The sequence below is a fragment of the Psittacula echo genome, assembly GCF_963264785.1.
Source record: "Psittacula echo genome assembly, chromosome: 2".
Lineage (NCBI taxonomy): Eukaryota > Metazoa > Chordata > Aves > Psittaciformes > Psittacidae > Psittacula > Psittacula echo.
The window spans coordinates 98,500,707-98,516,794 of record NC_137737.1 but is presented as its reverse complement, the minus strand read 5'-3'; the positions used below and the strand labels follow the sequence as shown (position 1 = coordinate 98,516,794).

The window sequence follows — 16,088 nt, the reverse complement described above, 5'->3', positions numbered from 1 at the left end:
TCATACCTTAATGGCTGGCCTGGTGGAGACAGTGTTAAAATAAGCAGTCATTCAGCTCTGTCGGTAGTATCTTCATAGATACACTGTTGTTACTTTTTTTCTGTACAAGGGAGGCAGAAATTGATCCAAAGTTGAAAACTCGTCCAGCATAACTGTGCTAAAACTCAACATTAACTTTTTCTTCTGGTAATAGTAACTACTTTGCTCCATGTGTGTAACAATAACAACTCTTTAATTCTGACTGCAAATAAAAATAGAAGGTTGCTAAAGTACAGTCAAACACAACCACCTTTATTTTTTTTATAAAATAACCTCAGCATATTGATACAGTTTACAGAAAAAAATCACTATATGAACCAATCTAAATGAACAAATACATGATATTGAACAACATATATGAATAAAAAACCCTGATAGGATTTAGAAGATTCTTTTGTCATTTTTGGCCAGAATAAGATATCATAAAACCTTTGGACCGTAAATTCTGTGAAAAAGTAGCCTTAAATTGTAAATCTTTCAGAAAGACTTTTTTCTCCTATGAAAATTTATAAAATGTAATTTAAGTCTGAATTTGCAGAAGAAAGGCCCATATAAAGTATCTGCCCAATTTAGATAAGTGTTTAGTACTTAAAGTAATTCAGTGTGGTTATGATTAGGGATTTAGATTCATTGTTGCATAATTATATGTTAATACTGTATTTAAATATATTTGGTATATTGCATTGCAACTACATTCTGTATCTCTAAGTGGCATAAAAATTGCGTTCTGTGAAGTCAGACATTTCTTAGCTTTTTTTTTCTTTTTTTTTTTTTCTTCTTTTCTTTTTTTTTTTCCTTTTTTCTTTTCAGTAGTATAAAAATGTTTGAATTTCAACAGGATTCTCTTGGGTTTTATTGTTGTCATTCCAGTCCATCACTATTTTTGTCAAGTATCTGATAGAGAAGTTAATTTTCGACAAAATGTGTTGTAATGGCATCTATTTCACAAAGTGGTTTTGTGTTTTGATTGGCTTGTATAATAGTGTGGTGGAATTTCTGGAGAACTGTTGAAATGCTTAAAACACATTTATTTTTATGTTCCTTATTTTAGGTTCTATACGTGAAGAAAATGGAATAAGGTGGCATGTTTGTCCATATTGCTCTAAAGAATTTAAAAAACCAAGTGATCTAGTGCGCCACATTCGCATTCATACCCATGAGAAGCCTTTCAAGTGTCCCCAGTGTTTCCGCGCCTTTGCCGTTAAGAGTACTCTCACAGCACATATAAAAACACATACTGGCATTAAGGCTTTCAAGTGCCAATTTTGTATGAAATGCTTTTCCACCTCAGGGAGTTTAAAAGTTCACATTCGTCTACACACAGGTAAGGCCTCAAAATTGCATTTGTATTTTCTGTAATGTGGGTGAAACCTTGAATGGAAAAAGGTAATTGAAGTGCTTAAATTGCAGAGATGTCTACCCTGTCATTGATATCTGTCGGAGAATTAACCCATTTTAATGTCTTACATAATGAACTTAATTTTTGTCATATTTTTCTAGTTTTTCATGGCTTTGGAACTTTGGGCTCTTAAGAAAGCCATGGACATTTAGTTTTCTGATTATGAGTCAGCTGTTGCTCCTTTTGAATATCACTATTCTGAGTATATTTAATTGTGCTTTTAAAGAGTCATACTATTAGAATTTCAATTCTGATTTTACTGACCCCTAGTCATCTTTCGTATTTACTCTGCATCATTTCTTCCTGCCCCTCTCCCACACTTTTTGATAATTTCACTGTAGCACTCAGGACTATTTGTTTACCTCCCATTTTGCCTTCAACAATAAGCTGTTGCTTCATGTTTTTGCCAACTTACCTGTTTTCAGTATCTTACACTGCATATTGTAAAACTCCTTTGTTCATTTTGTCCTTTATTGCATTATATATGATATCTTCCATATCTGTCTCTCTGTGGCTGAACTTCTGTCCTCTACATAGAGAAAAATTAATTTTCCACTCTTGGTGGACTACCTGGTTATTTTCACTTTTCTTTCTTTGTTCTTGGAGGTCAGTCAGCGTTCAGCAAGATAAGCTTGTAAATGTGCTTCCCTTTCCTTTCATTCCTGTTTATATATTTATATGTTCTGCAAAAGTATCATTCATTGGCTGTGTGCCTTTATGTTTTATAGTCAGATGCCTTTAATCCATAAAATATCAATGTTGGATTCATCTGCAGAAAGTTTTTCACTGTATTTTCTGTAAAACAGTATTTTTTTCAGTTACTTCAAACTCACCCTTACTCTTATTTAAGAAGTCAGACTCGTATAAAGTGGTAAGATCACTAGGTGCTTTGAAAAATACATAGTCCAGTGTTCATGGAACTCTAGAATGTAGTTAGGCATCGTTCAGCGCAATTGGTCTTCCTGTCAAGAGATGTTCGCTTCTTCCTCTGTCTAGAAGATCAGGCTTACTGGGTCAGATTAGAAGTTCATCTATCCCCCTGTGCTCTCTCTGATGGCAGCATGTGGAAAAGGGGAAGCCTACAGTAATGCATCTTAGCAGTGTATGCTAATCTTTGGGTTGAGGGCTTTGTGAAGCAGGTTGTACCTCTGCAGTAGGCAGCACGTTGTAGATTTTTGTTCCAAAGACCATAGCTAATTGGATTTGAACCCATGGGAACCTGACATAATGAATTGAAATGTTGAGCTACGTGTTGAGTAAAGTATTGTATGATGTTTTAGTTACTGTGCTGTGAAGACTGGTTCATTTTTATTTCTTGTGCATTTTTTCCACCTGTGATTTTATAGCACTTTCTTCATAACACTCAGTCAAGTTTCCTAGCCTTCTAAGTCCAAGATTTCCTCTTCATCAGAAGCTGAAAGTTTGTCAGCTTTGCCTATCTCTGTAACAAGTTCTCCAGTATCCTTGCCAAGGAGAAATTTCTACTGGATTTTGCATTGCAAAAGTATTTCATAAATAATTCCTGTTGGCTTGCTTTCTATTATGTATCATTTGTCTGCGTTTGATGCTTTTTTCTCACAGGTTTTTTTTAACTATTTGTTTTGGAGGGACGTTTGCTCTGCTATCTGCAATTCTTAGGATAGCTTCTGGATCCCTTTGAAAATTGCTGTCACTTTTGCATCATCCAGTTTCCTGATAACAGGCTTGCTTAAAGTTATGTGTTACAACCAGTTAGTAGTTCAGTAATTCTATACTTAATTTTGATTGGATTTTATAGATCTATTTCAAAAATCTATTTAACAATAAACACCCTAACAGAAAACAAAGAAGAAAATGCAGGAGAGATAATATGTATTCCAAAATGACATTTCTAGGACAGAGGAAATAAAGTCACAAACTAATTTGTTTCTTAATCTTTTGCAGGTGTTAGGCCTTTTGCTTGTCCTCACTGTGACAAAAAGTTTAGAACATCAGGCCACCGGAAAACTCACATTGCTTCACATTTTAAGCATACTGAACTAAGAAAGCTGCGGCATCAACGTAAACCGGCAAAAGTTCGAGTAGGAAAGACGAATGCTCCAGTACCAGACATACCTTTACAAGAGCCCATACTCATAACTGATTTAGGTAAAGAGCGAGTAAATCCACACTCTCTTGAAATTTAGATTTCACTGGAAAATAGAGGGTTAATTATCAGTTTAATCAGCGCTTACTCAGAAAGATGCACTTTGAAATAAGTCATTGGAAAAAATCAGGCTTTGGAAAAGTGCCATATTTTATAGTTTGCTTGCACTAGTATTGTTGAGAAGAGCCTTTTTTTATTTACAGAGAAATTGTATAATCCTGACTAGAAAAAAAGTGTGTGCATTTTTACATTCCATTAGGAGAGGAGTTGAATTAGACTGTTGTTACAGAAGAGATGACAGTTCATGACCTAGATTATTTTTAAGATTATTGTTTATTCAGATTACATGTATTAATGAGTCAGTGCATTATATGATTTTAGTGTATTTGTTGTAATTGACTTCAACTGGATTAGTGGTAATAATTAGTGGTAATTTTTCAAAAGAGAGCAGAATAATTCTGGAATGTGCTAAAGAGAAGTCATACAGTTATTTTAATTCTGTTGTAGAGTAATTGTTACAACATTACATAAAGTCACGTCTTGGAAGAAGGTGTACAGCCTAATCAAGACTTGTCCAGTAGAGGTCAGTGTAGCGGGCAAGGCATTTACTCTTCATTGTGGTTTGAGCCTGCCTTCTCTGTTATGTAGTCATTGTAGTATAGTAGAATATTATATTGGTAATATCTTTATCTTATATTGATGAAATCTTTCACTCCTGAAAGATCCTTTTGCTTTCACTGCTTCCAAGAATTACTGTATGCAAGAGAAGTGGTTATTTTGGTATCAGGTATATGAAACTTGAATTTTCACAATAGCAACGAAACTTCGCCAAAAGCTTCAAATATTTGGATCACACAATGTTTCTTTCTTGAGTAAACCCTGGGAACAGGTACAGTCCTGTTTCTTGATTTTAAAGAAAAGGCATTCCAGTACAATTGAAATCTGTGTGGTGAATTCCTGGGTTTTTGAAAAAAAAAAACCAAACAACAAAACCCAAACCAATTTAAAAAGAAATACTGTAAAAGTTGTTTCCTACAGATACTGATAGCACATGAACTCTGCTGATACTAGAACGTTCAATGTGAAAATAAGAAGTTCCACCATTTGTCTAGAAAGTGTCATGTTTTTCCAACCCACAGACAATATTTCCATGGTTCCCAGGAAAAAAATCTTGTTTATTTTAGGCTAGTGCTAGAAACTAGCATTGTTGCTCTATAATAGTGTTAATCTTTGAATGGTAGCTTTGAGGAAAACAAGTTGATAGATATTTGGCTTTTTAAAAAAGTTGAAATTATTCTAAAAGTCTATTAAAAAGTCTGCAGAATGGTACAATATTTGTTTCATTTTATTGCATTCGTTGATGGTATTCATTGACTAGAAAATGCAAAACTTTATTATAATTTTTCTAGCATGTCCTGTGGTTCTAAAGATGGAACTGATAGCAGGAAGATTGCCTTTTTATTGAACGTTCCACTTGGAACTATTTTACTGATTTGGTATATTGAGTGTAGAGCCACCTTTAACTATTCTAACAGTTTGGAGAAATGTTTCAATTATCTGAGTTGAGCAGGTTCAGTAAATAAATTGGAAGTGTTTTATTAGGAGTTTTTTATTTCTGTTCCATTATGTATGTTGTTAGGGATTTCTGCAGTGCTTCTGCAGATCAGAACCATTGTAACCTGGGATATGCTCACAAGTTAGCTGTCATTTATTCTAAAAGTTAACTGAATTACTCTGCTTTTATATGATCAAAAATAACTTGAGAGCAAGTATTTGTCATATGGAGTGTCTTCTGCTCTGATTTGGAGGATTTGTGTCATCTCCTGTATGCCTCTACTAATTATCATCACAGAAGAGTGCCAGAAGGAATTCAGAAAGTAGGGTTGTGGGTTTGGTGGTGTTTTTTTTTTTTTTTTTTTGGGGGGGGGGGTGGTGGGGGGTTTTTGTTGGTTTTTGAGTTTTTTGTTTGGTTGATTGGTTGGTTGGGGGCTCGTTTGTTTGTTTTGTTGGGTTTTTTTGTGGGTTTTTTTGTTTGTTTTAAGAGCAAATATTTTTACTAGACCAATAGAAGTTGGGGAAGATGAAGGAAGTTTTGGCATATGTGTGGTTTTATATTTATGTAAAATGCACATACATATATACATAAACTTTTTAAAGTTTGGGACAGATAAACTTGTTCTTTTTTCATTGTTGCCATCTCTTCTCAAAATTGAGAGAATTTCCTCTTCTTGTCTTCTGCTTTTTTCAGTTACACTTGGAAGTCAGTAGAAATCTTTTGGGCATTCCTTTTTGGATATGAAACATAGCATGCTAGATGAAGTGGCCTGAAAAAGGAAGAGAGAGCATAAAAGGAAAAACTTAGGGCCATAAGGGATCTTCTGCATATTTGTTGAGATTTTGCATCACTCCTTCAGCCTTGTCTATTAGTATTGAGATGAGTACTTTGCAGTTCACAGATGTATGAATGATGAGTTTGCTTACTTGAGAAATCTGCTCCTGTTCCCATTCTGTCATGGTGCTTGAGATTATGCCCTTCTGCTGGCTGCTTCTGAGACAGCATACTTTTGCATTAGCAGTTGAATGTTTAGTAGCAGGAACTTTTAACTGATTTTCCACATCTATACTTGAATGACTTCAGGAGCCAGTGTGTGAAGAGTATTTAATAATAATAAATTTTCAGAGGTGCCCAGAGAATTAGCAAGACTGACTGATTAGCCAAAGTTGATTATTAGTTGATTATGTACAAATACAATACATTTTCATTGATTTTTTTTTTTTTTTTTTTTAGCCTTTAAGTAGAGGCAGATGTATGTCTCATGGTATTTTGTATTTATCACAAAACGCATATTAAATATTTGTCAAATTATAATGTATATCTGGGATACGTTGACCAAATGTTGTTTGGTTCAGGTGGAAGTTGGTAGAGTGAAAAACTATTTTTGGTTAGCAATGAATTTGTAACTGTCAGCGTTAAAAAAAGTTAATGCCTGTTTTGGACATACGTGAGACTTAATGTAATGAGGTGGACCTGTGGATGAAAGAGTATCACTAAAATAGATACCATGTACAATACAACATATATAATGCTAAATAGGTCCATGCATAATTTTAAGTGCTGAAAATGTGCTCATTTTCTTTATATTCTTGCGTACTAAAAGTTCAGTCACTTTTTTCAAGTCTAGCTCTTCAGACTCCTGAAACTTTGGAATAAATTTACCAATTTTTCCTTTTTGTGTGTGTTTGTGTGCAGGTCTTATCCAGCCAATCCCAAGGAATAGCCAGTTCTTCCAAAATTATTTTAACAATAATTTTGTGAATGATGGAGACAGACCATACAAGTGTTTTTATTGCCAACGAGCCTATAAAAAATCTTGCCATCTTAAACAACACATCAGGTAAAATAAATACAAAGAACAAAGGAAATGTATGTAATAGATTTATGGAAATGTATGAAATTTGTATATTTTCCACTGAAAAGATTTTTTTTTTACCATCGTTTAAATAGTGAACCAGTGATAATTGATTTTTCTGGTAAAATTGGAGAAGATTTTGGACTAATTCATACCTATGTGCAGTCCTAGCAGTACAAGTGCTTACTTCCATAGATGTATATTGGTAGCAAAACAGGTATCTCTCATAATTCTTTATTATGGTATTTGATGTGGTGGTCATGGCTTTCTAAGGCTACTGTAATCGTAAACCACCTCTAATTTTTCCCAATTTTATTAAAACTGGCTTCCTTTATCTTCCATTTCACGTTGCCTTCCTCTGAGCTCTCATGTCTGGGATGCTACAGTCGTAACCCTTAAAATTCTGTGCACAGTGCACAATTTTCTAACCTGTCCTTGAGTGCGTTTTATATCTCTATATAGTCTGAAAGGGAAATTACTCTAGCACCTCTGGAAGGAATGATAAAGTGAGTGGGACATGTTGATAAATAGTTTATCCACTTTAATTTTGCTTTCATGGTCTGAAAGACTGGTTTTACTGTGCTTTGTTCAGGGGGTGTTCAGGATGGGCACAGTTCTTTTCCCAAAAGCTTTGTTACTAAACGTAGTAGTAGTAGTAGTATATAATATGAGGAGGACTGTATTTTTTTTTTTTCTCAAAACTTTTGTGGACGTTGTTTTAGCTAAACTGAAGAAAATACATGTGAATGATAATATACTAGCCTGAGGACCTAGTATATTATCTGGAGTGGAAAAAATCACCCCAAATGTTTTAATTAGGGCAAAGTAGGATCAGAAAAGGAGATTGGACTGTAGAACGTAATTAAAACTGTCAGGCAGTATTGCTTTGAACATGCTTCTGACTAGCATCACAGCCCTGCTAGTGGTGATATGCAGGTTGTTTATAATTTATTAAAGCTTTAATTTCTGGATTTTCTTAACTGAGGATTTTTCCATCCATACAGCAGTCGTCTTAATTTGGTTTATTTTGCTCATTTTAAAATTAGTAAAATAGTCTTTTAATAACTTCGTAAGTCAAACTGTTAAATCTACTTTAACTTCTGCTTTCTCTTAAAAAGGTCACATACTGGTGAAAAGCCATTTAAGTGCTCTCAGTGTGGAAGAGGTTTTGTATCAGCTGGAGTTCTGAAAGCACATATTAGAACACACACTGGATTGAAAGCTTTTAAGTGTCTTATATGCAATGGGGCCTTCACTACTGGTGGTAGCCTCAGGCGACATATGGGGATCCATAATGACCTTCGACCATACATGTGTCCGTATTGTCAAAAAACATTCAAAACATCACTAAACTGTAAAAAACACATGAAGACTCATAGGTATGTTTACCATTTTTATGTGAATCCTTCAGTGTATTTTAGTACTCCTTCCTTAAAAAGACTTGGAATTACTCTGTAGCAAGTGCTGATAATTGAGTAAGGATGTTTATGTGTATCAAACACTTAGGTAACTGGTAGAATAAATTATGGTGTAAAATAGAAATTTGTTTATGTAAATAGTTATGATAACTGTCTTAACTGAAGCCATAAAAAGACCTCATATTTTTTTTGCAGATACGAACTTGCACAGCAACTTCAGCAACATGAGCAGTCTGCCTCTATAGGTGATTCTACAGTAGATCAGCAGAGCATTCATGTTTCTACACAGATGCAAGTGGAGATTGAAAGTGATGAGCTACAGCAGTCAGAAGCTGTTGCAACAGATCAGCAGGCCATTTTAGAGTTAGACCAACAGCCAGTAGTAGGCACTGAAGAAACAGCACTAGAGCAGCAGTTGGCTGATCAGCCTTTAGAACAAGAAGAGGGTGAGTATTTGAAATGCTAGAGGTTTATAATGAGGTAGTTTACAAGTTCTCAAAAAACAAGTTCTCAAATTAACCTCGCTTCATAAGTTTTAATACAGTGCAAGCAAACAATTGGGAAAATACAGAGTAAAAACTACCTATGTAAACTATATTGTGCAATTTCTTTCTTTCATTGGTGTTTAAGTTTACTCCTAAGAATTATGGAGACTGTTGAAGGTTTGCACCATTTAGTGTGTAATGAGTTAATTAGTACTACAGAGGGAATATAAATAAAGCCTACAATAAGCAAAGATTTAAATACCTATTCAGCTAACGTTTTAAGATTATTTTTTAATGCAGTAAAAATTCAAATGACTCTAAAATGTAGGGATTTTCGAGAACAACTGAATTGTGCAGTTCATGCAGTTAATGACATAATTTTTCGTGATTTTTTTCCTTCTTTTTCTTTCTTTCCTCTTCTTCCTTTCCGCATTTCAGATAGATTTGTGACATCCCAGCATGCTTTACAGGAAAACATCACTCAGTTTGAACAGCAAGCTATAACACAGCAGCCATTTGATCAACAGGGCTTATCACAAGGTTAGTAATAAATAAAGGTTTTTATAGTGATTTTTATAAATCTGGCTTTTCAGCATAGTTATCAAAACATTTCTAAGTGAGCATCCACAGTCAAACTAGGTGCAATGCAGAGAACTTGCAAAAACTGTTTCTTAAATTAGTTTTGAAACTGTATTTTGTAGAATATCTTGAATACTTAAACATAGATTTTGCTCTTATGAGATTGTTTAGTCATTACAAAATAGTATTTATAGTTATGCAGTTCTGGTGTCCTCAATATAAAAAGGACATGGAACTGTTGGAACAAGTCCAGAGGAGGGCCATGAGGATGATCAGAGAACTGGAGCACCTCCTGTATGAAGACAGGCTGAGAAAGTTGGGGCTGTTCAGCCTGGAGAAGAGAAGGCTGCATGGAGACCTCATAGCAGCCTTCCAGTATCTGAAGGGGGCCTATAAGGATGCTGGGGAGGGACAGTCAGTCAGCTGATCGGAGCTAGCACAGCTAGAGCTGGAGCCGGCACGCTTCAGAGACCACGAGGTTCAGCAGAGATTAGGAAAATCAGAGGGGACAGCGCAGAGACATCGCGATTCCCGACATCTCCCGATCCCCGAAGCCCCAGCAGCCCTTGCGAGAGAGCGGCTGACGTGGCAGGGGGCGTTCCCGCGGTAACGGCGACCGCACCCCTGCCCCTTGCCTTGAAAGAGCCTTTGGGAGGGCAGCGACCGGTCACTGCCCACCGGGCGCAGGGAGGAACAAGCAGGTCGTGTTGTGGACCCTGTTGGTGGTGTCCCAGACTGCTGACCAATATGGTCGCCTCCAGAAGGAGAGCTTGCAGTAAGGAGACTGTAGCAACTCAGACAGAGACCCTGCCCCAAACCGTGGCTGTTCAGGTCTCTGGCTGCAGGGAGTGCCAGAGCCTGCTGCTGCCGAGGGAGGGAGGCCAACATTCCACCTGTGTGAGGTGTGAGCAGGTAGAAGATCTGCTTAGATTGGTGGCAGAACTTAAGGAGGAGGTCGAGACGCTGAGGACCATCAGGGAGTGTGAAAGGGAGATCGACTGGTGGAGTAACTCCCTGGCGTGCCAGCAGGAACGGTTCCAGGGAGATACCCCCCACAAGGGGATGGACCCCCTGTCCTCTCTGACAGAGGGGGATGACCCGAGACAGCCCCTGCTCTGTAGCTGTCGCGCAGAGGTAAGGGACCAAAAAGACGATGAGGGCTGGAAGCGAGTTCCAGTTCGGAACCGTGGGCAACCTTCCTCCCTTCCTGCCCTGCTTCCCCAGGTGCCCCTCAGTAATAGGTTTGAGGCCCTGGATCTTGATGGAGAGGTAGGTGAGGATGTGGTGCAAGGGCAGACTACAAGGTCACATAGGAAAAGGCGGTCGACTTCACACCTCAAGACTGCCTCTGACAAGAAAGAAAGAAAAATCATTGTTGTAGGCGATTCCCTTCTGAGAGGAACAGAGGGCCCGATATGCAGAGTTGACCCTCATCATAGGGAAGTGTGTAGTCTGCCTGGAGCCCGGATCAGGGATATCACCAGGGCGCTCCCCAGCCTGGTGCACCTGACAGACTACTACCCGCTGCTGGTCTTCCAGACAGGTGGGGGGGAAGCTGCTTCCCGCAGTCTGAGGGGGATGAAGAAAGACTACAGGGCCTTGGGGCGGATGGTGAAAGAGTCTGGGGCTCAAGTGATCTTCTCCTCAGTTCTTCCATCTTCTGGTGATGATGTGGGATTGAATGGGAAAATTCAGTCCGTAAACAATTGGCTACGAGACTGGTGCTTTAGGCAGGGCTTTGGGTTCTTTGATAACAGCTGGTTTTATAAGGCTCCAGTCCGGATGATGGCACGTGGGAAAGGTTTAACTCACAGAGGCAAAAGGATGCTGGGGCATGAATTAGCAGGGCTCATTTGGAGAGCTTTAAACTAGATTCGAAGGGGGATGGGGTTGTAACTGGGCTTGCCTCAGTGGGGCAGCACTCTAGAATTGATGAAGACTGGGAGGCCTCCTATAATCCTATGGTGAAATCGGTGAGCTCAGCTCCCTCCTTGAAATGCCTGTACACCAATGCATGCAGCATGGGAAATAAGCAGGAGGAGTTGGAGACCTGTGTTAAGTCAGGAGATTATGATCTGGTGGCAATTACAGAGACATGGTGGGACAGCTCGCATGACTGGAATATAGTCATGGAGGACTATGTCCTTTTCAGGAAAGACAGGCCAGCCAGGCGGGGTGGTGGGGTTGCTCTTTATGTGCAAGAGCAGCTGCAATGTACTGAGCTCTGTCCAGGAACAGGGGATGAGCGAGTTGAGAGTCTGTGGGTGAGAATTAAGGGGCAGGCTGGCAGGGGCGATACTGTTGTGGGTGTCTGTTACAGGCCACCAGATCAGGGTGAGGAAGTTGATGAGGCCTTCTACAGGCAGCTGAGAGCAGCCTCACAGTCACAGGACGTGGTCGTCGTCGGGGATTTTAACTTCCCTGATGTTTGCTGGAAGGACTACTCAGCAACCCAGCCACAGTCCAGGAGGTTCCTCCAGTGTATGGATGATAACTTCCTCATCCAAATGGTGGATCAGCCAACCAGGAGAGGAGCGCTGCTGGATCTCATCCTCACTAACAAGGAGGGGCTGGTCGAAGCAGTAAAGGTTGAGGGCTGCCTTGGTTGCAGCGACCACGAGATAGTGGAATTCAGGATCTTGTGTGGTAGGACCAGTAGAATAGCAAGTAGAATTGCAACCCTGGACTTTAGCAGGGCAAACTTTGGCCTTTTCAAGCAATTGCTAGGGGAAGTCCCATGGGCAAGGCTGCTTGAAGGTAAAGGGGCCCAAGATAGTTGGTTGACATTCAAGAATTGCTTATTCCAAGCTCAAGAGCAGAGCATCCCGACACGTAGGAAGTCAAGGAAGAGGGCCAGGAGACCTGCGTGGCTAAATAAGGAACTGCTGGGTATGCTCAAGTGGAAGAGGAGAGTTTATAGGTCATGGAAGGAGGGGCTGGCTACTCGGGAGGAATATAAGGCTGCTGCTAGAGGATGTAGGAAGGCAGCTAGGATGGCTAAGGCCTCCTTAGAATTAAATCTGGCCAGAGGGGTCAAGGACAACAGAAAGAGCTTTTTCAAATACATAGCTGATAAAACTAACACCAGAGGCAAGGTTGGCCCACTGGTGAATGGGATGGGTGCCCTCGTGACAGAAGATACTGAGATGGCAGAGTTATTGAATGCCGCCTTTGTCTCTGTCTACTCTGCCGGAGGCAGTCCTGAAGAGCCCTGTACTCCTGAGACCTCAGATGAAGTCAGGTCACTGGAGCGGTTTGCCTTAGTCGACGAGGAATGGGTTAGGGACCAGTTGAGCAATCTGGACATCCATAAATCCATGGGTCCAGATGGGATGCACCCGCGGGTGCTGAGGGAACTGGCGGAAGTCATTGCTAGACCACTCTCCATCATCTTTACCAAGTCTTGGGAAACGGGAGAGGTGCCTGAGGACTGGAGGAAAGCAAATGTCACTCCAGTCTTCAAAAAGGGCAAGAAGGAGGACCCGGGTAACTATAGACCGGTCAGCCTCACCTCCATCCCTGGGAAAGTGATGGAACACCTTATCCTTGATGCCATCTTAAGGCATGTCAAGGATGAGAGGGTTATGAGGGGCAGTCAACATGGCTTTACCAAGGGGAAGTCATGCTTGACCAACCTCATAGCCTTTTATGAGGAAATAACATTGTGGATGGATGATGGCAGAGCGGTGGATGTGGTCTACCTTGACTTCAGCAAAGCATTTGACACAGTCTCCCACAGCATCCTCATAGCTAAATTGAGGAAGTGTGGCCTGGATGATCAGGTAGTGAGGTGGACTGCGAACTGGCTGAAGGACAGAAGCCAGAGAGTTGTAGTCTATGGGGCGGAGTCCAGTTGGAGGCCTGTATCTAGTGGAGTGCCTCAAGGGTCAGTATTGGGACCAGTATTATTTAATATATTCATCAATGATTTAGATGAGGGAATTGAGTGTACTGTCAGCAAGTTTGCTGATGACACTAAGCTGGGAGGAGTGGCTGACACGCCAGAAGGCTGTGCTGCCATCCAGCGAGACCTGGACAGGCTGGAGAGTTGGGCAGGGAGAAACTTGATGAAATATAACAAGGGAAAGTGTAGAGTCCTGCATCTGGGCAGGAACAACCCCAGGTTCCAATATAGGTTGGGGAACGACCTGTTAGAGAGTAGTGTAGGGGAGAGGGACCTGGGGGTCCTAGTGGATGGCAGGATGACCATGAGCCAACACTGTGCCCTTGTGGCCAGGAAGGCCAATGGCATCCTGGGGTGTATTAGGAGGGGGGTGGTCAGTAGGTCGAGAGAGGTCCTCCTTCCCCTCTACTCTGCCCTGGTGAGACCGCATCTGGAATATTGTGTCCAGTTCTGGGTCCCTCAGTTCAAGAAGGACAGGGACCTGCTGGAGAGAGTCCAGCGCAGGGCGACTAAGATGATTAAGGGAGTGGAGCATCTCCCTTCTGAGGAAAGGCTGAGGGAGCTGGGTCTCTATAGTTTGGAGAAGAGGAGACTGAGGGGTGACCTTATTAGTGTATATAAATATATAAAGGGGGAGTGTCATGAGGATGGAGCCAGGCTCTTCTCAATGGCTAACAATGATAAGACAAGGGGTAGTGGGCTCAAACTGGAACACAAGAGGTTCCACTTAAACTTGAGAAGAAACTTCTTCTCAGTGAGGGTGACAGAACATTGGAACAGGCTGCCCAGGGGGGTTGTGGAGTCTCCTTCTCTGGAGACATTCAAAACCCGCCTGGACACATTCCTGTGTAACCTTATCTAGGTGTTCCTGCTCTGGCAGGAGGATTGGACTAGATGATCTTTTGAGGTCCCTTCCAATCTCTAACATACTGTGACTATTCATCAGGGACTGTAGTGACAGGACAAGGGGTAACGGGTTCAAACTTAAACAGGGGAAGTTTAGATTGGATATAAGGAAGAAATTCTTTACTGCGAGGGTGGTGAGGCACTGGAATGGGTTGCCCAGGGAGGTTGTGAATGCTCCATCCTTGGCGGTGTTCAAGGCCAGGTTGGATGAGGCCTTGGGTGACATGGTTTAGTGTGGGGTATCCCTGCCCATGGCAGGGGGGTTGGAACTAGATGATCTTAAGGTCCTTTCCAACCCTAACTATTCTATGATTTCATATAGGCATTTCGTATTCTTTCCTTAACTGTGTTTGAAATTGCTGTGGCAGTAGGCAGTTTGCGCAATTTTCCCCCTAAGTATACATGCTTATAATCTGAGATGATCAGAAACACAGTCTCAAGATTTCATTGAGTAGTTGTTGGGATTCATTATGGAAAAAGAAGTATAATTGCGTATAGTTACGTAAAAAAAGCCATACTTTCACCTAACCACAGCAGTTTCCTTTTGTGTTTTGTAATGCTACATGCATAACAAATTAAGATATTGTAAACATTTGGAACTTGTCTCCCCTACAAAATACTGAAAAAAATGTAAGGCTTATGTAGCTTGCAGAGAATGAAGAAATGACTGTGCCTTTTGCTTTTCACAGATGGCTTTCTTGAGTTGTTTGATACAAAGCTACTAGGTTTTTTGTGTGTGGTTTGTTGTTGGTTTGGTTTTTTTTTGAGGGGGGGGAGGATGACAAGGAAAGGAAGGGGGCTTTGTTCAAGGATGTTTCTGTTTCTCACTGTCTGACCAGTTGAATCTCTTTCTCCTTGTTTCTGACTCAAGCAAATAGGTCCATGTTTGTCTAACTGATTAACCAGTAACTGGTATTCCATCTACTTAAACTTCTCTGTTCTTAATTTCATTACTTTTTATATGTGTCGGGGTTTTTGTAGAAACGTAATTGACTGTGGTAAGTTGCAAGACACTGAAGAAACGGTATCATTTGCTGCTGATTCTAATTCTCTAAGTTGTGCTGCTTTTTATGTAACTGAGTTAGAAAAAATAAAACTCTGTGCCTGTATTAAGCAAGACTGAACCTGATCCTGTTAAATCCCTATGGATTGCTTTCATTGGTTAGCTTTTACTAATGAATCACTCTTATTTCTCTCAAGGGTGGGCTGTGGCTTTTGTTGGATTTTTATGGCTCCTTTGAATTTGAAAATCCAGTATGTAAACCTTGTTTTGTTATCTTATTTAGACTTCAGTTTCTATGTATGTGTATCTTCTCCATTAAGTAACTATTGAATACTGGCTGATTTCTTGGGAAGGGAGGAGACTCTTCTAGATCTCACTAAACAATTCTTTCATCATCAGAAATCTAGGCTGATCGTCGATACATTTTAAAATCGGTACAGAGAATCAGAAAATTTGTAGTGTGTGGTTTTGTTTTTTTAAAGTCTCATTTGTATAAGATGTCTCCTATTCTACTTGGAATCTCATCCACAGATTCCCAACTCTTTGAAGTTTCCTTGAAGATCCTGGAGCCCTTCAAAATTTTTGAATTTCAGGTAGGTAAGCATTTGCGCGGATGCATGCGTTAAATTGGTCGACCCTCTCCCTATGTCTGCATCTGTGCTTCATGCTCCTAATTTCTTTTTCCTATCAGCTAGGCAGAACATTGAAGCTTAAAACACTGTCTTTTTTATCCTTGATATTTTTAGGCTGTATTCTTGTTAAAATATTTTGACTCAGTGTTTATTAATAAAACAATGTAGGAGTTTTAAAAAATCTTCAG

At 40.0% G+C, this 16,088-nt stretch overlaps 1 protein-coding gene across 8 annotated transcripts in view; it reads left to right on the top strand.

Annotated features, from left to right (window-relative positions):
* ZNF236 (zinc finger protein 236) overlaps positions 1-16,088 on the top strand; it is a 78,186-nt gene that overhangs the window by 35,592 nt on the left and 26,506 nt on the right. For 7 of the 8 annotated variants that reach the window (XM_080611317.1, XM_080611315.1, XM_080611313.1 and 4 more), the window contains exons 11-16: positions 1,091-1,363; positions 3,362-3,565; positions 6,814-6,958; positions 8,092-8,352; positions 8,587-8,837; positions 9,315-9,416. In XM_080611317.1, coding sequence (XP_080467443.1) covers positions 1,091-1,363; positions 3,362-3,565; positions 6,814-6,958; positions 8,092-8,352; positions 8,587-8,837; positions 9,315-9,416 — 1,236 coding nt within the window. The remainder of the gene's footprint in view (positions 1-1,090; positions 1,364-3,361; positions 3,566-6,813; positions 6,959-8,091; positions 8,353-8,586; positions 8,838-9,314; positions 9,417-16,088) is intronic. The other variant, XM_080611316.1, reaches the window with a different exon arrangement.